The sequence below is a fragment of the Nyctereutes procyonoides genome, unplaced genomic scaffold (genome assembly GCF_905146905.1).
Source record: "Nyctereutes procyonoides isolate TBG_1078 unplaced genomic scaffold, NYPRO_anot_genome, whole genome shotgun sequence".
Lineage (NCBI taxonomy): Eukaryota > Metazoa > Chordata > Mammalia > Carnivora > Canidae > Nyctereutes > Nyctereutes procyonoides.
The window spans coordinates 14871522-14897136 of NW_026575137.1; the positions used below are offsets into that span (position 1 = coordinate 14871522).

At 38.3% G+C, this 25615-nt stretch overlaps 2 protein-coding genes across 2 annotated transcripts in view; both read left to right on the forward strand.

The window, feature by feature from the left end:
• On the forward strand, positions 1-2712 carry POLR2K (RNA polymerase II, I and III subunit K). The gene is made up of 4 exons (XM_055303537.1): positions 1-111; positions 716-785; positions 1518-1610; positions 2239-2712. Exons 2-4 carry the CDS (start codon positions 725-727, stop codon positions 2259-2261), a joined length of 177 nt encoding a protein of 58 aa, XP_055159512.1. The 5' UTR covers positions 1-111; positions 716-724; the 3' UTR covers positions 2262-2712.
• Positions 2713-7849: 5137 nt separating this feature from the next.
• Positions 7850-25615, forward strand: part of SPAG1 (sperm associated antigen 1) — a 62859-nt gene continuing 45093 nt past the window's right edge. The window contains exons 1-7 of the mRNA XM_055303299.1: positions 7850-7897; positions 10965-11106; positions 11920-12079; positions 18341-18463; positions 21517-21581; positions 22106-22215; positions 22780-22885. Of these exons, the coding sequence (XP_055159274.1) occupies positions 10967-11106; positions 11920-12079; positions 18341-18463; positions 21517-21581; positions 22106-22215; positions 22780-22885 (704 nt within the window). The 5' untranslated portion in view covers positions 7850-7897; positions 10965-10966. The remainder of the gene's footprint in view (positions 7898-10964; positions 11107-11919; positions 12080-18340; positions 18464-21516; positions 21582-22105; positions 22216-22779; positions 22886-25615) is intronic.

A 25615-nucleotide genomic window follows, 5' to 3' on the forward strand; every position in this document is an offset into this window, starting at 1 on the left:
CCGGAAGTTGGCTGCGGCACAGGGACGACGAGCTGTAATCCGCTTCGAAGCTCAGAGTAGGAAGTTTCTCCGGGCTGCGTGGTCAGGGAAGTGGCTGGTTAGGATTTGGAGGTGGGTATTTGGATTTAAACTGGTAAGACCCTCAAGGTTAGAAAGGTTCAGTATGAGGTTAGAATTGGGAGGAGCTGGGGATTGAGTGGGTGGTGTTAATCCTTTGTTCTGTTCCGTTCAGTTTAGCTGTTTGGCTTTTGAGAGTTTCTCTCCCTTTATTTTCGGTTCGCATAGCCCTTTGTTGAGGGATATAATTGGCCTTCTGCTAAGTTTTGGAGATGTAGGACTTGTGTTACGATGGGAGCGCAAGCTTTGCCGTCAGATTCTAGTGCCCCCTGCCTCGTCATAGCTGAAGAATCCTGCGCAGATTGACCTCTACAGGGCTGGGTTTCTTCATCTGTAAAGTAAGGATAGTACTTCCAGGATTGTTGTAAAGGTGACAATGAAACAATATGTGTGAAATGTTACTGTGTCCAGTTTGAGGCTAAGTGCACAAAACGTTGTGTTTTTGTTTCGCCCTTTAGCTCTACCCATTGGGTTTGAAAAAGAACAGGTTAGGAATTGGGACCTTTTTAGGTTTCCCTCGGAAAAATGGGAATTTTGGGAAAGTTGGATTTGTGAGGAGTCCCTTTGAGTTATTCAGTATTTGAGTCTGTGATTTCAGGGACTATCAATGGACACCCAGAAGGACGTTCAACCCCCAAAGCAGCAGCCAATGATATATATCTGCGGAGGTAAGAGTAGAACTAACGTAAAGTAGGAAGAGTTTTGAAATAATTACGCTTAACTCTGACTTCAGTGAGTAATCTTTAAAGTTATAAAGCAGAATACTAGCGACTGTAAAAAAAAAAAAATTCTATCACTAAGAGTTCATTTTCTCTCCAAGAAAAAATGCACTGCCCACAACTTTTTTCCTTTGCTCCTTAGTATATTGGTTGTTAAATAATAAAAGTTCAACTGAGTAAATTTTAAAGATGTAATAGGCTTTACTAATGGATTCATGAATCAGGCAGCATCCTGTCTAGGAAGTAGATGGGAGCTCCAAAGGGCTACAGAAAATTAAAGGTAGAGAGGAGTGGAAAAAAAATTATTAGCAAAGGATTCGTTGTTTTACGTAAGGTCGCTGTTCTAAGAGGAACGGAAAAGCAGTAAATTTTCTAATGCGGACAAGGACCATGTTAACTGGTCAGAGGTTATATTTCTGCAGGGTTGAAACTGCGGTTAGGTTATGTGTTAAGTCTTGGTCTACCGACGTGGCACCTTAACCTAAGTGAGGCCATTTGGATATGGAGTCTGGTTTTCTTTTTAACGAGGTCATAGCACCATACTCTTGAGATTGAGTACATTTTAGTGCGTTGGGTGAAAATATGGTTAGAAAAAAAAATTAAAAAAAATATGGTTAGGATAATTTGCTTGTCTGTCATATTTTCCCTTTAGACATTGAATAAACATGCTTTCTTTTTTAGAATGTCACACAGAAAACGAAATAAAATCCAGGGATCCAATCAGATGCAGAGAATGTGGATATAGAATAATGTACAAGAAAAGGACTAAAAGATGTATCCTTTTAACTTGTTACATATGAAGGGGGTGGAAGTGAAGAATAATGCTCCAGTGCTTTGAACTACTTACCAAAAATGATTAGGATTTTTCATAATCCTTTTATTTTTATTTTCATAATAAAAATTAATCCTGTGTAGAGGCATCTACTAAGTATCTGAATACTAGTTCTCATAAGTCCACTTTTCAGGATCTGTATTTAACTTATTTTACTTATACTCCTTCTTGAGTTTAAGGACAAACTAAGTTATACAAGGAGAAATACAAATATTGTGAATGAATGCTACCTAATGGAAAAAGTGAGGCTTACAAATTAGCTAAAAGACTGAAAGTACATTGTTATGTGGTAATTAATATACAATTACAATATTTTTTAAACCAGTAAGTTATCTTGCTAACATTACTTTAGGGGTTTTTGGTGCATTGGTCTTTCATATCATGGAAAGGGGACTAATAAAAATTGAAAAACATTTTTTTAAGTTCATTTCCAACTGCCATAGTAAATAGTTCATTCTTTTTTGCATTTTAGATTAAATAGCTATTGCAAAGAGAAAGTGACTTGGAAGTGTTAAATCCTTCATACGATTTTTAAATATGCTTTTTGTCCTTAATTTCATTTTAATACAGTGGTGGTTTTTGATGCTCGATGAAACATGGAGTTCAGAGGATTATCTTCGTTTGTACCTGGATTTGCTGTTAATGTTGTATAGCCTTTGATTAGTGTATATATCTTTATGAATACAAATACACATAATTTCATTTTAAAATCCATCTTGTATTTAGGTATCAATAGTTTCTATAAAGAAAAGCTTTTTGTTCAATAATTGATAATAACTTACTTTTATTGTATATATAATCTGACACAAGGTGAAAAAGTGCTTCCTTAAACCACACTTTTAATCAAGGCTTAGAATCTTGTGGGGGCCTTGTTAAAAATGAAGTTTTCTAGGGCTCTTTGAAGATCTGATTAAGTAAGTTCCTTGGAAACTACTGTTTTACATCACCAAGTCTGTAAACTCTCCAGCATCATTTTGTTCTGTATATACTAATGTACTTAGCATGAATGCATTATTTTGAATTAAATTTTTCATTTTTCCTTGATATAGGCCTTCTGTATTTGTATATAATGCTTGACTATGTTTTTAAATATTGGCTGAGGGTGGGACGCCCAGGTGGCTCACCAAGTGAGCGTCTGTCTTTGGATCCCAAATCAGGATCCCTGCATGGAACCTGCTTCTCCCTCTACCTATGTCTTTGCCTCTCTTTTTGTGTCTCTCATGAATAAAAGAAACTTTAATGGTTGCATCTGTAAAGCAAAATCAGCCCTAAGTAAAGTACATGAAGCAGATTATTAAGGCAGGTGTAGTTTCTGGGATGTAATCATTAAGGTAAAAAATTCTGCTTTCAGGATATAAAAAAAAATTGGGACTGGTTTACATTGACCTGTGGATAAATGTTTAAAACTTTCACATTAATCTTAGGGATATGGAAACTAAGATAACTCCCATTTGCTCCAGGATTCCATCATTCTGGGATGCCATCTGACATTCATTTCGAAGATTAGATATATTCTACCTTCACTAATAGCTAGCTATGTGTGTCTCTGAATATTCAAAAAATTGTGCCATTTTTTAAAACACCTGAATTTCTACTGCATCCTTGAATACCAAATTCTATATTTTTTTAATGTGCTATACAAAATGCTACCGTGCTCAGATTTTTAAAGAGTGCTTCCTAAGTCCAGGTTCTCCTTTAGCCATACCTTTCATAATTTTGTAATTCAGCTATATTCCTCCTTGACCTTGTCTTTTTTAGGCAAGAGTACCAATAAATATGCTATGACGTCCCATAAACAAACCCTAACACTTCAGATAATGTTGCTCTTTAACTGTTTTGATTTTATCATAGGTTTTTTACTTATCTTTGGTTTAATTTAATATTATTTGGTTAACTAGACCATGGTTTAATGGAAATGGTATTACCACTGGAACTCAAGACCAGCATTTCAAACAGTTACCTCTTTGTGTCCCTTTCATCTATAAAAATGGAAGTAACTTTACCTTTTGCCCACTGGGACAATTTTTTTAAAAAAAGGTAAAATAGAAATAAATTGCTTTAAAAGATTGCTTTGGGGGTACCTTGGTGGCACAGTTGATTAAGCATCTGACTCTTGGTTTCAGCTCAGGTCGTACTCTCAGGGTGGTGGGATTGAGCCCTAGTCAGGCTCTGCACCCAGTCTCGAGTCCGCTTGGGACTCTTTCACTCTCTCCCTCTGCCCCCTTCCTCCCCTCCATACACTCACTCTCTAAAAAATAAATCTTAAAGACAGTTTCAAATAGTGCTCTATAAATATAAGCAAATCTGAGCTTAAAGTTAACATATAACTTGTCCTCTGCTTAAACTGCTTGCCAATAACTGACATGCATATCCATGAGAAAAGCATGGAAATTGGTTCAGATTCAGCCCCTGCTACTCAGTGACTAGCTCATTTCTTTTAATCTCAGCTTCATTTTCAAAGTGGAGGAATTTATAATGGTCAGTACAGTGCTTTGAGACTCTGAAGATATGTTCAGAGATTAAAGTTGTGAAAACTTAAGTAGGTGAAATCAGAAATAGCCAGTCTGGGGCTCCTGCGTGGCTCAGTTGGTTAAGTGCCAGATCCTTGATTTTGGCTCAGGTCATGATCTCAGAGTTGTGAGATTACGATTCTCTCTCTCTTCCCCCTCCTCCCTCTCCCTGTACACACTTCACCTCCTGCTGTTTCTGTCTGCCTGTCTCTTTCAAAAAGAAAAAGCCAATCTTAAAGGGGTCTGGCTGACTCAGTCCATAGAGCATGCAACTCTTGATCTTGGTGTTGTGAGTTCAGGCTGCACTCAGACTGAATTATATAAGGTGAGAAAGTGTAAACTGAGAAGATGTAAAAACCAGTTTCCTCCTCACATAATACAAATACATGGACATCTCCACCCCTCCTAGAATAAGTTCTGTGTAGAAAATTATCAAGAAAGAGTGGTTATTTGAGCCAGAGGGCTGAAGGATGAGAAAGAACCTAACATTGTAAGACGGGGGAAGGAGCATTCCTGAAATTGAGGAAACAGCCAGTGTAATGTCTTAGGGGTGGAAAGTAGTTTGCCTTGTTCCCGCTTTAGAATGAAGCCCATGTGACTCAAACTTTGAGGTAGGCAGAGGCCTGCTTGTTTATGGTCTCATGATGGGAGTAAACAGTAACATGATTTAAGACTTACAAGATAACTTGGGCTGTTCAGTGAGAATAGACAATGTAGGGATGGGTGATGGATGGGGAAGCTGGTTAAGGGCCACCTCTAGTAGTTCAGGATAATAATGATGGCTAGGCCAGAGTGGTAGCAGTTGGAGGAACTAAGAAGTGGGTGGTTGTAAGATAGCATTTTGGAGTTGAGCTAATAGGACTTACTGGTGAATTGGTTAGTACTTAAGAGCTCAGTAAACAGTGTGGACTTTGGTGAAAGGCTTTGGGTTCAAATATCCTGTGTCCTTTGTTAACAGGCAATGTGATTTAACCAGAGTTCACTTTCCTCATTTGTAAGGTAGGCATGAAATAATAGTGCCTATCTCACAGGTTAGTTGGAAAATAAAATGAATCCATAAAGACTCTTAGCCTAATAAATATTTATTATTATCACCGTTACTGTATTTTTTTAAAAAAAGATTATTTATTTATTTATTCATGAGAGAGAGGCAGAGACACAGGCAGAGGGAGAAGCAGGCTCCATGCAGGAAGCCCAATGCGGTACTCAATCCCGGGACTCGGAGATCCTGCCCTGAGCCAAGGGCTCAACTGCTGAGCCACCCAGGAGTCTGACTCCTTTTCTATCTCTGTCACCACTTCAACCCACCTCTCACTCTTGATTCTAAGATGTTTGCAGTTCCTTAAGCAGGTAACATGCCTTATTTCTTTCTTACCTGTGCCTTTCTCATGCTTTTCTCTTTGCCTGAAATGACCATTTGTGTTGTTTTTAACCAACATCAGAATTTTGAAGGATTGTTGTGTAGTTTTCTAGCTTCCAGTATTTTCTTTTAAGATTTTATTTATTTAAGAGAGAGAGAGAGAGAGAGCACTTGAGTGTATGAGTTGGGGGAAGGGCAGAGGGAGAGAGAAAAGCAGACTACTCCATCCAGTGTGCAGGTGAGCAGGGACCATGAGATAATGACCTGAGCCAAAGGCAAACGTTTAACTGACTGAGCCACCCAGGTTCCCCTCAGTATTATTGTTGAGAAGTCCAGAATCATTCTTACTCCTAATTCTTTTTCATTTTTTTCCTGGAAACATAGAATTTTCTTTGCCAGTGTACTGAAATTGTAAAGTATGTGCCTTGGTATGGGGCTATTTTCCACTATTCTGGTCACTTGGTGGGTATTTTCAGTCTGGAAAGTCAAGCTCTTCAGTTCTGGGAAAATTTTCTTGAATTGTTTTTTTGCTTTAAGATTTATTTATATGAGAGAGAAAGAGTACATGTGTACACATTAGGGGGAAGGGGCAAAAAGAATCTTCAAGCAGACTCTTGGCTGAGCATGGAGCCCCTATGCAGGGCAGGATCTCACAAGCCTTGAGACACCACCTGTGCTGAAACCAAGAATTGGGGACACTCACCGACTGAGCCACGCAGGAGACCCTTCTTCAGTTGTTTAATAACTCCCTACCCTCAATATTCTCTTTTTTTTAGATCTTTTATAAAATATTAGAGTTTATTGACCTTTCTTGTCTTTCCTTTTTTCCTGTTCTTTGAAAAATTCTTTTAATTTTACTTTCTAATCCATCTATTGGGATTAGAAATAGTGTAATTTTCTGGTGTAATTTTAATTTCTACAGGCTAATTTTTCTTTGTATATTTGAATGTATATTGCAATGTACACTTTCAAAGAAAAACTAAAATATCCTTGTTTCTAGGGTACAATGTTTTAACCTCTGTGAAGATGATAGTGATAATTTTCATTTGCCTACATAGTCTGTTCCCTTCATATTGCTTTTTATCCTTTTTAAGTCAGCATAAAGTATATGTATGTATGTATATACACAATTAGAACCAGAAGAAAGTATTAAGTGCAAATGAAAAAATTACAGACCATGTGGAATTACAACCATTTCCCCATATACTTAAAGAATTTCCTCCTATTCTGAAAGTAAAATGTCAAGTTACAGTAGTCGTTTTTTTTTTTTTTTTTTTTTTAATTTTAGATTTTATTTGCCAGAGAGAGCACAAGCAGGAGGTGAAGCAGGGTTTCACTCCACTGAGCAGGGAGCCTGATGTGGGGGTGTATCCTAGGACTCTGGGATCATGACCCGAGCTGAAGGCAGACAGTAACTAACAGGCATCCCAGTAGTCTGTGTTTTAAACCTAAGACCTAGTTCTGAGTGAAGTTTGCTTGCTGGAATGAGGTGTGAAGTGCCTTTACATGGACTGGGGTATGTGATGCTGTTTGCCATGGCAATTTAATAAAGCAAACTTAAGGATTACTCTAGAGTTCGAATCTGTGTCTATCAATGTGCAAAGTTAACATTATCTAGCACTGGCAATGGAAATAATAAAAACAGTCCTATTTTCAGCAGAATTTTTGCCACTATCCTTTCCTGATACAGTACTGTAGATCTAATTTGGGTGCCAAGGAGAAAGAGAAATGCATTATTGAATTCCTATTACGTGCCAGACACTAACCTAAAATTATAAAAGTAAATTCATTTCCTAAATCCAACTATCTCTACTATTTTATTCATTTGAATTGTATTATGTCTTACTTGTCTTTGCGTTCCAGTGCCCAGTACAGCGTCTCATTAGCAGCGCTCAGAAGATGTGGAATGCATACAGAGGAAGAGAGAATCTTTATCTTTCATTTACTCTTCTGTGTAAAGGGAAGGATCTAAGTCTGGGTTACGTTGTAGATCCTCTGGTTTAATTATATTTCTGTAGGAATAGTTACCTGTAGGAATTTATATATCTATATTCTGTAGGAATTTAATTATATTTCTGTAGGAAGGTTATCAATTTATCTGGAGGGTAGTATAACAGTCCAGAACCAAAAGGCATTTTTACTCCATGGAAAGCAAACGCAAACGATAAAGGGAGCTCTGCGGCTGGGACTCCTTTCTCCCCGCGAGGGCCTCTGCGGGAGGAGCTGGGCTGCGCGGCGCGGCGCGGCGGGGCGGTGGAGGGCCGGCCCCCGTGCGCAGAAGCTCCGGTCCCGCCCTCCGCGGGGGCTCGGAGCGGCCCGCCCCCACCTCGGCGCTTGCGGCGCGCGGCCTGGGAGCCAGGTGAGTACGTCTCCGCATCGCGGTTCCCTCGGGGAGCTGGGGTGAGAGGCGGACCCCCAGAAGCAAAGGCGCGGTCGAACTCTCCAGAGGGAGCGGGTTATGGGATGAAGAAAACGGGGCTTGCGTTTCCTGCGGCGGACGGTAGCGGATATTGGGACAGGGTCGCAACACCGGGGTTGCCGGGGTCGGCCGGCGGCGACCAGTCCTGGAGACCAAAGCCGGGGAGTGGAGAACAATCTGAGAGGCGCCTGAAGTGCCCCTGCCCGTTGGGTTGGCTGTAGGGCTCCGGGCTCCCGGGCAGTCCCCGACCCCGGCGGCTCCGGGCCGCGCAGTACACAGAAGCCGTTGCTACGGCTACGGAAGCCGTTTCCTTCCGCCTCCGCCTGCAGAGGGCGCTCGGCCCCGTCGGTGCGGGAAAGAACGTGCCTAGGAGGAAGACTTGCGTGTTACTTCCTCACCACGGTGGCCACCGGAGGTCGCTCCCACCTGTCAGCTGATTCGGGAATATGGGAAAGGGGTGTGGGTCAGATGACGGAGAAGAGGTTAAATGCAACTAGAACTAAGGATTTTACTAATGAAAGAAATTACAAGCGGATGTGGGAGGGTTCTAACGAGAGCAAATACAGCCTTGAATGACTTGTTTTTTGGAACTTGAGTAATCATGAGATGTGCATCCTGGGGCGGGGGAATCCCCACCCACCCACCCCCCCCCCCAAAAAAAACAGGGAAGTTTTCAAAAAGGATTTTCAGAGAACTGTTAAAACAGTGTGCAGAATGAAATTGATTTGATAAGAGGTGGCTCTGTCACTTAAAATTTTCTTCACTATTCAAATCCTAAAATCTCAGGGGTTGCAAGACAAATTTAAGATTTTAATCCCTTTGGATGCTTAAGTTTCTCCCATCAAAGACCTGTCAACTCTTTAGAAAAATTCTCCTAATGCAAACCATTTTGTTCTGGGCAGCATTGATAATTTAGAAGTTCTTCATGTTACTTTCCAGTAACTTCTACTCTTAAGGCTATCCTTGTGATGGGATACATTCATCATCCCGGGTTCTGCCGGTATAGTGGGAAAATCACGATCTCATTTCTCAGCTGGATCTCACCCCAGGGGTGATGATGTGTGTTCTGTGCTCCAGTCAAAGCCAGCAGAAGCTGACAGAGCCTTCTCTCTCTCTGCAGAGGTCTGATGTATGACAATCCCGGAGGGCAAGCATGCTGAGGGAAATACTTTGGGTTAATTAGACCCATTGCTACTTCTTGTTTTAAAATTTACAACTCAGTATGTTTTACCGTACCAGTTTTTAAAACACTTTGTCAGTGACTCACAATGGGAAATATATTTTACAACACGTGCATTTATATTCACACAGTTGTCATTTGTATAGACATGAAATAAAAATCTTTACAAACCAGTGTTCCACTTTAATGGTATGTATGTCAAGTAGCCAGACTTTTTTGTTGCTGTTCTGAATATCTTATTATAAAACAATGGTAATTGCAGCTCACTAAATTGATTTCAGGGGTTGCCACCTACAATTTGAAAAGCCTGCGTATGATGGCTAAGTATGTGGGTTCTGTATTTGCCTACTGAGATTCAAATCCTCAGTTGCTACTTAATATATGATCTTGAGCCAGTTACTTAACACAAACATTTCTGTAAAATGGGAGTAATTATTATTACCCTTCATGAAAGTGGTTCTGAAGATTATGTTAGATAATAATCCATGGCACACAGTAATTTAGCTCCATAACCGTAACTGTTACTACTACTGTCTACTTGAAATAAAACCTACCTGATAACAGTAGTTGAAAGATTAAATGAGGTAATATATGTAAAATTCTCAGGATGATGCACAGCACATGTTAAGAACTGTGTAAGTATTTGTTGGTGTTATTATCGCCATCATTAGCAGTTATCGTTAAAGTGAAACCATCCAAGGCCCCCTTGTTCCCAGTTTCGTTCAAGTGTTTCTTAAGGGTACAGGTACTACTTAGGTTAGTCCTGAATATATGATGATGAATAAAGTGAGATCTCACAATCTAAGAGGGAAGACAAAAATACATAATTAGAATATATGCTATGAGAACGCTTTGGGCACCGTGCTGTCAGAACACAGATGTGGGAGCTGGTCGTTGACGGGAGTGGGCAGCAGGGAATGTAAGGAGGCAGGGAATGGGAAAGAAGGTGAGGTTAAGAATATTATGTTTGTGTTGAATCACAAAGCTTGGTTGGAACGTGAACAAACAGCTGAAGTAGAAGTCGTCATTGAAATCACCGTTAAAAGCTATCTTATAAAGCAGTTTGAGCACCTAAGGGGACCAGAATATGCCATCCTCAAATAAGCCACTTAGGCATAAAGATTATTTTAAACTGAAAACAGTTAACAAACGACAGAAAGAACTCTCACCCTCCTCCTTTCTGCCTAATAGCGGGGCATAAATTTCTCTTTGTAAAGGAGAACAAACCTCATAGTAGATGGGCAGCACCAGGATGAGTCTGCATAAACAAACCTTATTAAGGAAGCCATTATCCTTCTTTAGTTTCTCCCATGTATTTACCTTTTCCTAGAAGCCAACTTCCTTTTCTCTTTGTCTAATTATTTCTCCACAACTTATCACCCTTTGTTAAAATGATACGTAGCCTCCCAGGCCTAACAGCTTCTTTGGGTTTTCATTTTTCTATGAATACCCCCCCCCCACCCTTGCCACTGCCCTGCTCCTTGTGTGTATAAAATAAACCTTTTCTCCTGCTAACGTATCTTTTATCGGTTTTGGAGTCTCAGGCACCGAGCCTAAATGAGTAGAGGAAAAGATTTTTTCTTCTCCATAGCACTAAAATGTGCTTTGTGTTTTAACTTAAGTGAAGATTTAGATAATCCATGTATTTAGGAATTTAGTAATTTAGCTCCATGACTGTTGACTGTTAGCAGAGAGAATTTTAAGTCTACTTTCTCTTTAGAGAAAACACTTTCTTTTTCCATAGAAATGAAAAATAAATGTTATAAAAAGACCTAGATGGTATTATATATATTTGCTTCATAACTATTTTCCTATACTGCATTTCAGCCATGACTGCCAAAGATTATCCGTCATTTTGGGGCTTTGGAACAACAAAAATGTTTAAAATTCCTGTTGAACATTTGGATTTCAAGTATATTGAAAAATGTTCAGATGTTAAACACTTGGAAAAAATTTTTTGGGTGCTCAGGTAAGCATTTAAAAATTCTTTTATAAAAAAGATAAAAATAAAAAATAAAAATTCTTTTATGTTTCAGTATACCAATTATATTGTTGCCTGAAAGCTGAGACTCTTAGAAACATTGCAGGAAATTTTCACATATTGAGATTGTTGATAGCACCCCCCCGCCCGCCCCCGTCCCTTAGGTTCCAAAATAGTTGTTTTGATCTTTTGGTTAGTTTAGAGGGTTCTGGCTAGGTCTACTTCCAGCAAGGAACATAAGCCTCATCAGCATTCAAGAGAACATTTTTCTTCCATCACTTAGAAGGGGAAAAGATTGGTTTTCCTTCAAAAACAAGAGTTCTCCATACCACTCTCTGGGAATGAATTCTGTTCCTTGAGTGCTTGAATTTAGAGGCATGTTACTCTGAACTTGTTCCTCTGCCATTTTCTTCCTATCTCTTTGGCAGGGGGAAAAAGGAGCTACAAACTCCTCCTTGAGAAGGAAATCCAGTCTCACTTTCCACCTGTCTCTTAATACTGAATTACCATTTATAAGTTAAAATTACCTTATATATTAGCGTTGTTTATTTAACTTGCAAACTGTTTTGGAAGCTGATATCTTTGAAGCTCCATTTTTTCCTTCACTGCATCACTCCACAGATTAACAGCTAAAAATGGGGTAAGGTGAGTGGGAAGCCCCCACACAGCCCAGCCTTCATCCCTGTGCAGGGGTGGCTCTGGAGTTCTCCGCAGAACCCCTCTGCTCCATGGACCCTGTTTTACAAATCTACATGATCCTTAAATAGAGTGGTAACTCCAAAGTTCTGAATTTTTTTAAAGGTCTGGTGAGGAAGGATATTATCCGGAACTTACGGAATTTTGTGAAAAGCGCCTTAAAGGCTTGGCTCCTGAAAGTAGAGCTTTGAGGAAAGATAAACCTCCAGCAACAGCATCCAGTTTTACAGCAGAAGAATGGAGACAAATTGACAGTGATATAAAGGTATACAGTGACAAAGTTTTTTGTGACATTGCCACATTGTATATGTGTCTACTTCACTTTTCTAAAATCCTAGGTTTCTTTCTTTTTGTCAGTGAAGGACTTTTAGTGGTAATCACTTAGGTAGTATTGGTTGCTTCTCAAACCCAGGAGAATATTGTGAACGTGTATGTTGTGTTCGTACACCCACCCATGTGTTTTATGTGATTAATATTCTGTCCTATCAAAGAAACATAATTCACCAGCTTCTATAAATAGTGCTGTACAAACATGTTGGCTTGTAATATCTTTTGGTTTTTTTGGTTTGTTTTGTGAAGATTTTATTTATTTGGGAGACCCAGTGCACAGGAGCAGGGGGAAGTGGCAGAGTGAGAGGGAGAAGCCAGCACCCTGCTGAGCAGGAAGCCAATGCTGGGCTGTGGGTCTGGATCCCAGGACCCTAAGAGCAGAACCACCCAGGTGCCCCTATAATCATTTTTAATCAATTAAAGAATTGAAAAATTCGTGTATTTGTTTGATTACTAGCAACATTAAATTTTTTTGTCCATCAGTTGAATTTCTCCTTTTGTTAATGGCCTATATCTTTAGTGATTTCTTTTAATCAGCTCTATTGAGGTATAACTTACATTTAAATAAAAATTTAATTGTCTGTGAGTTCTGACACCTGTCTATGCTATAAAACTTTTCTATTACTTTGAAAAGTTTCCTTGTGCCCCCGTGCAGTCAGTACTGACCCTGCATCCTGGTCCCTGGTAACCACTGAACTGCTTTCTATCATTATGGATTTGTCTTTTTTATTTTTTTGAATTTGTCTTTTCTAAATATAATCATACAGTGTGTGGTTTTTTGTGTCTTCATTCACTTAGCATCATGCTTTTGAGATTCATCTATGTTGTTGCATGTCCATAGTTTAATTGCTGCATAGTATTGTGTGGATATCTCACAGTTTGTTTATCCACTCATCAGTTGATGAACAAAATGTTTTCCAAAGTGACGTTCCTGCTGGTGATGGATAAAAACTCCTGTTGCTCTGAATCCTGGTTAGCAGTTAGTATTGCCAGTTTTGTCCATTTCAGCTTTTCTGTTAGGTATGCAGTGATATCTCACTGTGGTTTTAATTTGTTTCTCTAATGACTAGCCCTGTTGAGTGGTTTTTCCTGTGCTTATTTGACATCCATGTGTCTTCTGTGAAGAGCTTTTAAATACTTTGTCCATTAAAAAAAAATTGGATTATTTGTGTTCTTATTGAGTTGTAAAATACACGTCTTTCGTCAGATACATCTTTTGCAAATATGTTTATATATCCTGCAGGGAACCGGGATGCAGGACTCCATCCCAGATCCTGGGATCACAACCTGAGCGGAAGGCAGCTGCCCAACTACTGAGCCACCCAGGTGTCCCAGTTTCTAGTTTTAACTTTAGGTCTGAGATCTGTTTTAATTTTGGAGAAATCATAGATATACACACACGTAATACAGATATCCAAGATTTTAAGCACTGCTTTTTTTCTTTAAATTTTTTAATTTATTTATGATAGTCACACACACACAGAGAGAGAGGCAGAGAGAGAAGCAGACTCCATGCACTGGGAGCCCGGTGTGGGACTCAATTCCGAGTCTCCAGGATCGCGCCCTGGGCCAAAGGCAGGCGCTAAACCGCTGTGCCACCCAGGGTTCCCTTAAGCACTGCTTAATGAAAGATTACCCTTTCCCCATGGAACTTCTTGGTACCATCAAAAGTTAATTGATCATGTATGTGTGGGTCTATCTCTGGACTCCATTCTCTTTCATTAATCTAAATGTCTCTCTTTAGGGACACCTGGGTGGCTCAGCAGTTGAGTGTCTGCCTTCAGCTCAGGGCATGATCCTTGGGGTCCTGGGATCGAGTCCTGCATCGGGCTCCCTGCAGGGAGCCTGCTTCTCCCTCTGCCTGTGTCTCTGCCTTTCTCTCTTTGTGTCTATCATGAATAAATAAATAAAATCTTTAAAAAAATTCCTCTCTTTAATATCTCATTCTCTTGATTATGATTAAGTCTTAAAATCAGATAGTCCAAGTCCTTCCCTTGGTTCTCCTTTTTCATAGTTGTTTTGGCTATTCTAGGTCCTTTGCTAGCCAGGTGCTAGCTACAAAATAACTTGCTTGTCTTTGGGTTGGGATTATGTTGAATTTATCGATCAATTTTGTAATAATTGAGAATAATAGTGAAATTTCTGATCCATGAGCATCATATGTTTTCTGTTCATTTAAATCTTTAATTTTTTGTGCCAGTGTCTTATAATTTTCAGAGTGTAGTTCTTGCATATTTTGTTATATTTATTCCTAAGAATTTAATATTTTCTACAATATTAAAAGTTAATATTTTTTAATCTCAATCTTGCTCATTCTAAGTCACCCTAGTATGAAATTTTATGTATGTATTTATTTATTTTTGGTGTGGTAAAATACATATCACAAGATTGACCATCTTAGCCATTTTTAAGTATACAGTTCATTAGTGTTATATTTACATTGTTATGTTCAGAGATTTTTTTTTTGTTGTTAAAGATTTTATTATTCATGAGAGACACACAGAGTGAGGCAGAGGCACAGGCAGAGGGAGAAGCAGGCTCCATGCAGGGAGCCCAATGTGGGACTCAATCCTGGGACTCCAGGATCACGCCCTGGGCCGAAGGGAGGCGCTCAACCACTGAGCCACCCGGCTGTCTCATATTCACAGATTTTTTAAGTGTGCAGTTCATTAGTGTTATATTGATATTGTTGTGCAGCCAATCTCCAGAACTATTTTGTCTTATAGAACTGAAACTCTATACCCATTAAACAACAGTTCCCCATTTCCCCCTCCCTTAGTTCCTGGCAACCACCATTCTATTTTCTGTTTCATAAGTTTGACTAATCTTGATACCTCATATCAGTGGAATTTTAATTTCAATTTTTATTTGTACATTGCAAGTTTATGGTTATCTAACTGATTTTTTATATTGACTTTGTATCTTGCAGTCTTCTTAAATTTACAAATTAGTTCTGGTAGCTTTTTTTTTAGATTCATTGGGTTTTCTTATATGCAGGATCATGTCATCCCCACAATTAATGAAAGATTTACTTCCTCTTTTCCAGAATAGGTGCCTTTCATTTCTTACTTGCCTTATTGCACAGGCTTGGACCTCTGGTACAATGTTGAATAGAAGTGGTAAGAGGAGATATCCTTGTCTTGTTCCTAATATTAGGGGGAAATCCTTCAGCCATTCACTATTTTTTTTAAAGATTTTATTTATTCATGAGAGACACACACAGAGAGGAAGAGAGGCAGAGACACAGGCAGAGGGAGAAGCAGGCTCCATGCAGGGAGCCCAACGCAGGACCCCATCCCGGGTCTCCAGGATCCAGCCCTGGGCTGCAGGTGGCGCTAAACCGCTAAGCCACCTGGGCTGCCCAGCCATTCACTATTAAGTATAGTGTTGGCTTTAGATTTTATGACATGACCCTTTATAAAGTTTAGGAGGGTACCTATATTCTTGTTTGATGAGAATTTTTATCATGAATGGGTATAGAATTTTATGAAATGCTCTTCCTGCATTTATTGAGAAGAAAAGTAAGATTTTCTTTGTAGTTTGTAAATAAGGTAAATTATGTACATTGTTTTCAAATATTATACAAGTCTTGCATTTAGGGATAAACGCTATTTGATCATGATGTGTCTTTTTTTTAATAAATTTTATTCATTTATTCATGAGAGACACAGAGACACATAGGCACAGGGAGAAGCAGGCTCCATGCAAGGAGCCCGATGTGGGACTCGATCCCCAGACTCCAGGATCACGCCCTGGGCGGAAGGCAGGCACCAAACCGCCGAGCCACCCAGGGATCCCCATGATGTGTCTTTTTTATATATTGCTGGACTTAATTTGCTAAAATTTTATGAAGGATTTTTGGGCCTACTGTCATGAGAGATATTAGCCTGTAGTTTTCTTGTAATGTTGTCTGGTTTGGGTAACAGGGTAATGCTGGCCTCATAGAATGAGTTGCGAAGTATTCTCTCTTCCTGAATATTCTAGGAAGGTTTGTGTGTAATTGGTATTATTTCTTCCTTTAATGTTTTCCAGAATTCACCATTGATGCCTACTAGGTCTCAAGTTTTCATTGTAAGAACAATTTTGACTATGAATTACATTTCTTTAACAGAAACAGTGCTATCAGGTTATCCTTAGAGTTCTCTCTCTGTCTAGCTCCCTCATCTTGGGTATTTTGTACCCCTGGATCTTTGCCATCTTTACCTCTCTGAAGCCTGAACTGTGTTCTTCTGAATTCACTGAGACCACAGGGCTGTTAGGGTTTCCTTTCCCTATGCTATAGCCTGGAAACTAGGAGTAGATTAGGGTAAAATGCACAGCTTCCCTCATTTGCTTCTTTCTTCCAAGGATCATTGTTCTCTGCTATCTGTTGTCCAGTGGTCTGAAAACTGCTGCTTCATATATCTTATCCAGTATTCTAGAGTGTAAGCAGGAGGGCAAATCCAGTCCCTGTTACTCTATCAGGGCCAGAAGGAGATAACACTTTATTGATTTTTCTGATGATGTTTTCTTATTTGTAAGAGTTCTGTCATATATATTCTAATGAATTTTCCTTCAATTTATCATTAAGCTTTTATATTTGTATATGATGTTTTTCATGTTTATTCATTAAAAAAATTTATGTAATCACTTCTTTTAGTTTTATCCCTTATGATCTTTAATTGATTTTATACTTGAGCAAGCTTCCTCTCCACCAGAATCATGTTTGCCTGTATTTTCTCAGAGTTCCTTTGTGGTTTCATTTTGCTTAGGAAATAACTTCTTAAAGCAGATTCTGGAGAAACTTTTTTTTTTTAACTTGATTTTCTTCAGCATATTTTATGGGTTGAATAATACACTGGAAGGCAATTTTAAGGAATATGTATTCTCTAACTCAGAATACTACGTTTTTTAAACTTTGAGGTTTCTCATTTTGTCATTTTATTGGCTTGAAATAAAAAACCTGGTAATTAATCTACATATTAAAATAGCAGTTTAGGGCAGCCCTGGTGGCTTAGCGGTTTAGCGCTGCCTACAACCTGGGCGTGATCCTGGAGACCCGGAATCAAGTCCCATGTCGAGCTCCCTGCATGGAGCCTGCTTCTCCCTCTGCCTGTGTCTCTGCCTCTCTCTCTCTCTCTCTCCTCTCTGTGTTTTCTCATGAATAAATAAATAAAATCTTAAAAAAAAAAAAAAAAGCTTCTGCAAACCAATCAGAGAATGCATTAAGAAAAAACAATAAAATAAAATAGCAGTTTACATCCAGAGTTCTTTGGCTCTATTGTCTGGGGAATAACAGCTTAGTTTTAGTTGCAAAACTTATTTTTTTCCAATTGCGTGTTCTTTTTCAGTCACCTCTTGATTCGTCTTATCTCCTTTTCTTTCATGCTTTTCCCTGCCACTTCTCCCTCTCCCTCTATTCTCTCTTACTCTTTGACCTCCTCTGTAATGCCTCCCCCTTTTACCTTTCTCCCTTTACGGTCTTTTTGTTTCTTCTCCTGTTTCACCTCTCTGCCCCCTTTTTATTTTCCTGCCTCCTACACGGTTAGGACAGACGATATAGTTTATTGCTGTATCATGGTGCCTAATTTAATATAGCGTCTGACAAATACTAGATCCTCCCTATATAGCTGCTGAATAATATTAATAATAGAATTGTATTCTATTTTTCTATTCTATAATCTAACTCAATTCTTCCTAGAACCTGTGACAATTCAGTTTAATAAACATTATTAGGAACCTATTATGTGCCAGATGCCGTGCTAGTTTCCTGAATCACAAAGATGAGACTTAAGACAGGTTCTGCCCTCAAGGAACTTACAGAAGGTGAGAGAGATGAGCAGTAAATGGATTACTTTAAATCTCTGCGTTAAAACAGGGGAAGGAGCATTAGCCCAGTTAGGTAGTTCAGAGAAAGCTTAATGGAAGGGATGGATGTCAGTAAGCTTGTTAGATATGAAAAGTAGGAATAGGAACACCATGTGAATGTGCATACAGTACCAGACTGTACACTTGAAAGTGGTTGAGATGATAAGTTTTGTGTATTTTACCATGTTTTAAAAGAATAGTAGAAAGGCATTATAGATAGAATGGCATGATCAAATCGTCACCCGAAAAATGGACCCGGCAGAAACTATGATGATATATAATCCTTTCTAACACCTGGTTAATTACTTCAAACTGTATGTGTATCTTCTTTTCTTCTCCCACTTCTCAGAGCTGGGTATCAGAAATTAAAAAAGAAGATGAAGTATACTTCCATGAGACTGAAACATTTCCAGCAATGGAAGATAATTTGCCTCCAGTTCGTGGTTCAAACAGCCGTCTTCATGTTAGTAAGGTAGGCCGATTTGGTTTGAGGTGTGGGTGATGGGGGGAGAAGGTTGTTGGTGTTTTTTAAGGGAGCCAGCGTTTAATCAGAATAACCGCAGTGTGATGGCCTCTGAGAGTTGGGGATTATCTTTCAGCCGGCCACATGTCATGCCTTCTTGAGGAGGCTGTTTCATCACTTGGCGATCAAAATGAAACAGCATATCTCTTTGAAGGTTTGCTTCTTGGGCTTACTGCCTTTTCTCATTTTTTCTTTTGTTGTACTGTCTGCTTTACTCTGACCAGTTTTTTTTTTTTTTAAGATTTATTTTTTTCATTCAGAGAGAGAGAGAGAAACAGGCAGAGAGAGAAGCAGGCAGAGAGAGAAGCAGGCTCCATGCAAGGAGCCCGACACGGGACTCAATCCCAGGTCTCCAGGATCACGCCCTGGGCTGTAGGCGGCCGTAAACCGCTTCGCCACCGGGGCTGCCCCTACTCTGACCAGTTTTGATGAGCACCGAAGATCCAACTCAGTGTGGGAGAATTTCAGGGAACAACTTTATCTGTGGAGTGGAGACAGAGAAAATAGTTTATTACATGATTAACTCTGGATTTAAAGTATTAAATAGAAACTTTCAAGCAGTTATAGATGTTATTGCTCTTGTTTTCTGTATTTTTTTTTTTCTTATTCTTACGGCTTCTTAGAATGATTTCTCTGTGGTTGATCCCTATTTTGTCATGTAGACTTCTTTTTAACTCATGGGTTCCATAGAGAAGGGCCTATTGTAGTTCCAGATCCATTTATACTTAACTTCAAAGTTAAAACTGAGCCCCTGGGCATCCCCCTGACCCAGATACTACAAAATCTAGCCATTGTCTTCTGGGCATCCGGAATCTCTAGGCTTTCACTCGGATCACACATTCCATTCCCTCTGCCCTACACTTTTCTTTTATTCCTATCATTTCTGAAAGATTGGCTACTCATGTCTCTTCATTCTGGGTTAATTAATTCTTCTGGTTCTCATTTCCTCCTTGAATGCTCAATTTTATTTAAGAAAACATCCATAGCTCTTCATCACACTACTCTCTAATAATTTACCTTCCTGTATTTTTTACTCCCTATTAAGAGCTACTCATGTAATTCAACTACATTGTAATATGGTAAGGATGCCACTATCTGTAATAAATAAATTTGTATTTATTGAGCACCCATTTTTTGCTAACTCTGTGCCCTGAAAATATAACAGGACGGTACAGTTCTGTGAGGTAGATAGACTAGTAAGTAGTACAGTGATTCTCAAAGTATTATCCATGGACCCTGGTTCTCCTAGAGATCCCTCCAGAGGGTCCAGAGAGTCATTGCTATTTTTAAAAATAATGCTACTGCTTTGTCTTTTTCACTGTGTTGACATTTGTATTGAAAATAAAGCTGCCTGTGCTGTAGCATGAATCAAGGCAGTGAATAAGTGGCACCAAACTATGCTAGTACACACTGTATCTGCCACAGCTACCCATTTACAGTAAAAAAAAAAAAATCCAGTTTGACTTAAAAATGTCTTAGATGAAACAATAACATTTATGTATTATAAGTCTTAAATCTTGAGATCACATCTTTTTAATATTCTGTGACAAAAAAAGTATTCAAAAAGGACTTGTTATTTCGAGACTAATATGATTGAATTGCCAGCTTACATTACTACTCTGTCTTGGAACACGTTTTACTTGAAAGAGTTATTGACAGACAAATTATTGTTATTGTTATTTAGGCTTGAGTTTTTGACATTGAAAATGAATGAAGTGGGTCTGTCACTTTAAGGAAAACAACTGACAGTGTTATTTGCAAGTGATAAAATCTGAGCAGTTTAGAGTATTTCATATTCTTACCTGGCTCTTAAATACCTGCTTGTGACAAAAAAAAATTTCCCTTAAGGGGATACTTAAAGACTTTTCTGATGAGCTCAATAAAGATAATTAACAGATAGGATTTTTAAAGTGTTTAATGAAATGTAGGAATATTTGCAAGATCTGTGTAACCTCAAGTGATTGATGTCCAATGTTACAAAATTGTACATGGGTAAATGACCCATTCAAACTGGTTTCAGAATGTGACAAAATTTTAAGAAACCATGTAGGAAACTGTTGGCGAGCATAGCGGCTATTGTTTGCTTTCCTCCCATTCCTTCTAGTGCTTGTAGTGGGGTACCACCCAGGTTGGGCCAAGGAATAGCCCCAAGCTAGTGCTTGGTGGGGGATGGGCTCATGACTCAAGCTAGCAAATGCTGAGTCCTTCCCTGGGATTTCTCTAACTAAAAGTGTAGAGAAGAGACCCTCTCCTTTCTGATTGGGAGGCCCGTTAGGTTATAATCCCACACTGCTTGTGGCCACTGTGTCTTCTACACAAACAGCAAGTAGCCAGCTGGGGAAAATGAAATCAGTGGACAGAAAGAAGCAGAGACTAGGGATGGGAGTTGGGGGGTTGGGAGGAGAGCAGGAGGGAAAGAGTATACGTATCCTTCATCTAGCATTACCCCTGCCCTTTCATCACTATGGTTACCTAAGCCAATAGTTTATTTTAATAGGATTAGTCCAAGTTGGGTATCTGTCTGTCATTATTATAATAGCTAAAAATCACATTTCATGTATGCAAGTTTTAAAATCTTAGATATGTACTTAAATTCCTATAGATTGCTCCCAAAATTAACTACCAATTTAAAAAACTTTTTGAGACGCATGGGTGGCTCAGCAGTTGAGAGTCTGCCTTTAGCTCAAGGCATGATCCTGGAGTCTGGGATCGAGTCCCCGCATCGAGTCCCACATCGGGCTCCTTGAGTGGGGCCTGCTTCTCCCTCTCCCTGTGTCTCTCATGAATAAATAAAATCTTTAAAAAAATAAAATAAAGTAAGATCCTTTTATAACATGCTGTACATTAATAGTTATAATACTTGAATTATAACTTCAAGAATACCTATTTTTCTTATCTATTCAATTAGTATATCTTAATCCAATACTTCACGTTACATTTATCATAAAACCTGCTAATCTTATATTAAATATGTCTCATGAAATACAATTTTATTCTTTCAGGAAAAATATTCTAATAGTAGACCAACTAAAAAGAAAATTCCGAGGGATTATGCAGAATGGGATAAGTATGTTTTATATTTCATAATACAAAATTTGTCACTGAAAAATTCTCCATAAAATACCATAAAATATAATAACTTCTTAATTATTATAAATCTGAACATATCAAGAACTACCAAGTGACTTTAGTAGAGTACTAAGAGTATGGTCTAAGCACTTTTGATCTTATTTTTTCATTAAGTAAAAATATCTACAGCATCCTTTTTTTTATAAAAGAAACCAAAAAAAATTCAGGTAATTCCTATACCCGTCAAAAATAAAAAAAGGACAAAAGCTTTAAATTGAGATAAATTAGTCACAATTTTAATTACACAATTCTGAACAGTTTTAGGTCTGATTAATATGTAAGTCCTCACTTGAATTGCATGGTCTCCAAGAGCAAATACAGATGACTTGTAATATAAACCTATTATATGTTTTTGGAATTGTCTCCTAAGGCACAGTGGTACAAGTATAAGAATATCAATAATAAATTTTATTTTCTTGCTTGAATTATACATTTTTTTCAGTTTTTTTCCTTTCATTTAAGATTTGACGTGGAAAAGGAATGTTCAAAAATTGATGAAGATTACAAAGAAAAAACTGTAGTAAACAACAAGTCATATTTGTCTAAAATTGAGACAAGAATAGGCACAGCAGGTAATTGGGGAAAAATAGGGATATTTTGTCATCTTTGCATTTTCAAAATTATAATAAAAGCTATCGAACTAGACCTTCTCTTTAAGTGCTACAGATTTCCATGAAAAATTTATGGATTTTCTCCTAGACTTGACCACCTCTAACAAATTCAGTTTCATCCCTTAACTACCTAATTTTATATGAGTCATAGTTAACATTACTTAAATTTAGTAAGACTCAAAAATATAAACCTATTTTTTCTATAATTTGTTTTCCATTCTTTTTTCAAATCCTCTTTTTTCTCCAATCCCTCAATTTTTTTGTTTTTTTCTGAAAACAGAAAATATAGTAGTTTGTTTTTACTTGAAGTCCATTGGTGTATATATAGCACCTTTAAAGTGAAAGAAAATCAATACTAAATCTAAACCCTGAAAAATTGTGAATCGTTTAAAGAAACATTTCCTAAACATAGGCGATCCTTTATTTTCTTTTATTTACTTCACAGTGTTCTGCTTCTGTTAAAATAAGCATTAAAAATTGTATTCAATTATATTTTTATTTACAGTAGATAACACTTATTTCTAGGTCTAACTGAGAAGGAAAAGACTTGCCTTGCTACTCGTGAAAAGGAAAAAGGAAATGAAGCTTTCAACTCAGGAGACTATGAAGAGGCTGTGATGTATTATACTAGGTAAGCAGATTTTTGTTGTGGCTTATGTTGCCTTTTTTTTTTTTTTTTTTTTTTAAGTAGGCTGCATCCATGCCCAAACGGAACCTGAACTCATGACCCTGAGATCAAGATTTACATGCTCAGGTGTGCCTGGGTGGTTCAGTTGTTAAGTGCCTGCCTTCAGCCAGGTCATGATCCCAGGGTCATGGCTTGGAGTCCCACATTGGGCTCTCCTTTCAGTGGGGAGTCTGCTTCTCCCTCTACCCCTCTCTACTGCTTATGTTCTCTCTCAAATAATAAAATCTTAAAAAAAAAAAAAAGGGTTGCATGTTCTACCAACTGAGCCAGCCAGGTGCCCCTTGTTGTAGTTTAAACTTGCCATTAAAAAAAAAAAAAAATGATAGGGATGCCTGAGTGGCTCAGTGGTTGAGTGTCTGCCTTTGGCTCAGGTTGTGATCCCGGGGTCCTGAGATCAAGTCCCACATCAGGCTCCCTGCGAAAAGCTTGCTTCTCCTTCTGCCTATGTCTCTGCCTCTCTCTGTGTCTCTCATGAATAAATAAATAAAATCTTTTAAAAAAAAACAAGGATAATGTTTACAATTAATTGTTGAAATGATAATGATAAGCTAAAAAGCTTATGTTGGAATCACTCAAGATATTGTACTTAAGATTTATCATAAATTCACTTGTTTCCCTTGTTTTTCAATACTTTTCTCAGCCCCTTAAGCTCTTCACTCCACCCCTAGTTTGACAGAGATCCTAACTTTCCTATTTTAGAGAGAAGATGAAGCCATCTGAATGGAACTTGACAGGAAGTCCACATAGCTTAGAGGTTAAGAATTCAGGTTCTGTAGTCAGACTGCCTGGATCTAATCCTAGTATTTATGATGCTACTTCCTACCGCAGGGCCTTTGTATATGCTGGGTCCTCGGTGTAGAATATTCTTTCCTCTTCTCATTATCTAGTTAATTCAGACTTACCTTCAAATTTCATCCCATGCATCACCTTTTTAGGGAAGTTTTCCTTTACCTCCCATACAGGGTTAAATCTGCACCCTACTCCACTCCTCCCCATCCCTGACTCCCCAGTTTATAGGGTCTTATAGCAGTCTTGCCTCTCCTTTATGGTACTTGTTGGAGTACAATTTAAGTTTGTGTGTTTTGATAGTAACTAGACTGTCAGCTCTGTCAGAGCAGAGCCCTTGTCAGTTTTTTATACCATCGTATCCCCAATGCCCAACAAAGTACCTGGTTCATAGGAGATGTTCAATAAATACTTGTATGAACTTTTGAAGCTCTTGTAGTTGATCAAAAGTAGACTAACTTCCTAAAATAGCATCATAAACTAATTGCGCTTATAGAATCCCTTACTCCATCTTAGAAATAAATTCTCTACAATCCTTTTCCACCTTTGGATGGAAGTTTTTTTTTTTTTTTTCAGTGTTGTGTCTCTAGAGAAGTTTGTCTCCACTGTTTAAGTGAACATCCAAGGTAAAGAGGCCCTTGATCTATCTCTCATTCAGTATAGTCTTCCCCTTTCAGGCAGGTAGAAGTCAGCTGTGATGTTGTTCTCTATCTTATTAGGGATTTCCACCAGTGGAGAATCTCTTTGTATGTTACAGGGAAAAAAACTTTTTTCTTCTTTTAAGAAATCACAGAGGTGGAAAAATTAAAGCAGCATAGCATAATGGTTAAGGGAACTCAGACTGCCACTTTCTGACATTGGGCAGATTCTTCGCTTCTCTTGCCTCAGTTTCCTCCATGTGATGAGATTGTTAGAGTGCCTACTTCAGAGGATTAAATTAAACAGACTGGGTTTGAGTCCTGACTCATTTACTAGCTGGTGGCCTCTGGCATGTTACTTAGCCTTTCTGTTACATCTTGTTATTCTCATCTATAAGATGGGAAGAGCAGTAATGCTCCCTCCAGGATCATAGTGAGGATTAAATGAGCTGGTGTTTGTGTGAGCGGTGCTCAGTGTCAGGTTCTTATATTATTCTTACATGTATTGTCTATGTTTGGTCTCTACCCAACCATGTGATTTCTTTATATTCATCTTTAGTGATCTTAGGAAATTGCCACTTTTTGTATCTTTTCCCTTTTATCTTCTTCTTCTGGCTTCAGAAAATTCAGTGCACCAATACCCTTGTCTTCCCTATACCTAGGAATATATTATTTCACAGCACTCCAAATCAACTTATTAAGCAAAAACTGGGTAGGTTTTAAGTCCTTCTTTCAGCTAGTTATTTTGCTTTCATATCCCTAATGTAAAATTTGCTCTCTTAAAGTCTGTATTCCTCAGTTACTGTTACTGTTCTGTTTTCTTCAATTGGCTTTTTCTGATTATGATCATTATTGAACTCATTCTGCTCACAGGTCCTGTCCCTGTGCTTTAATGAAACCACCTTTTGCACCAAGAAAAAAAAAATGATGATCATTTCCTTAGAGTTAAATATACTTTTAGATTACAAACTAAACTCTTGTTTTTATTTTATTTTTAAAAAACTCTTGTTTTTTAGATTATAAAGTAAACTCACCATAACAACTTAATAAAGAATATTAGGTGTGGTTGATTGCTTCATTTTTTTTTTTGTACTAGGAAATTGTCCCCAAGGAGTCAAAAAAATGTATTTGATATTTGATGTTAACTACACTGTTTTTTTTTAGGAGGTCTGTGGATATGTAGGTTACTGTGTCACTTCTAAAGCCAGAGTCCACTTCAAACTGCTTAACTGGATATTTCAGCATCTGC

What these genes read in the sequence shown, in the direction of transcription:
- POLR2K (XM_055303537.1), top strand. Translation starts at nt 725, where the DNA reads ATGGACACCCAGAAGGACGTTCAACCCCCAAAGCAGCAGCCAATGATA. An exon ending in AATGATATATATCTGCGGAG is followed by an intron (nt 786 to 1,517) that starts GTAAGAGTAGAA and finishes TTTCTTTTTTAG; the next exon opens with AATGTCACACAGAAAACGAA. An exon ending in CAAGAAAAGGACTAAAAGAT is followed by an intron (nt 1,611 to 2,238) that starts GTATCCTTTTAA and finishes ATTTTAATACAG; the next exon opens with TGGTGGTTTTTGATGCTCGA.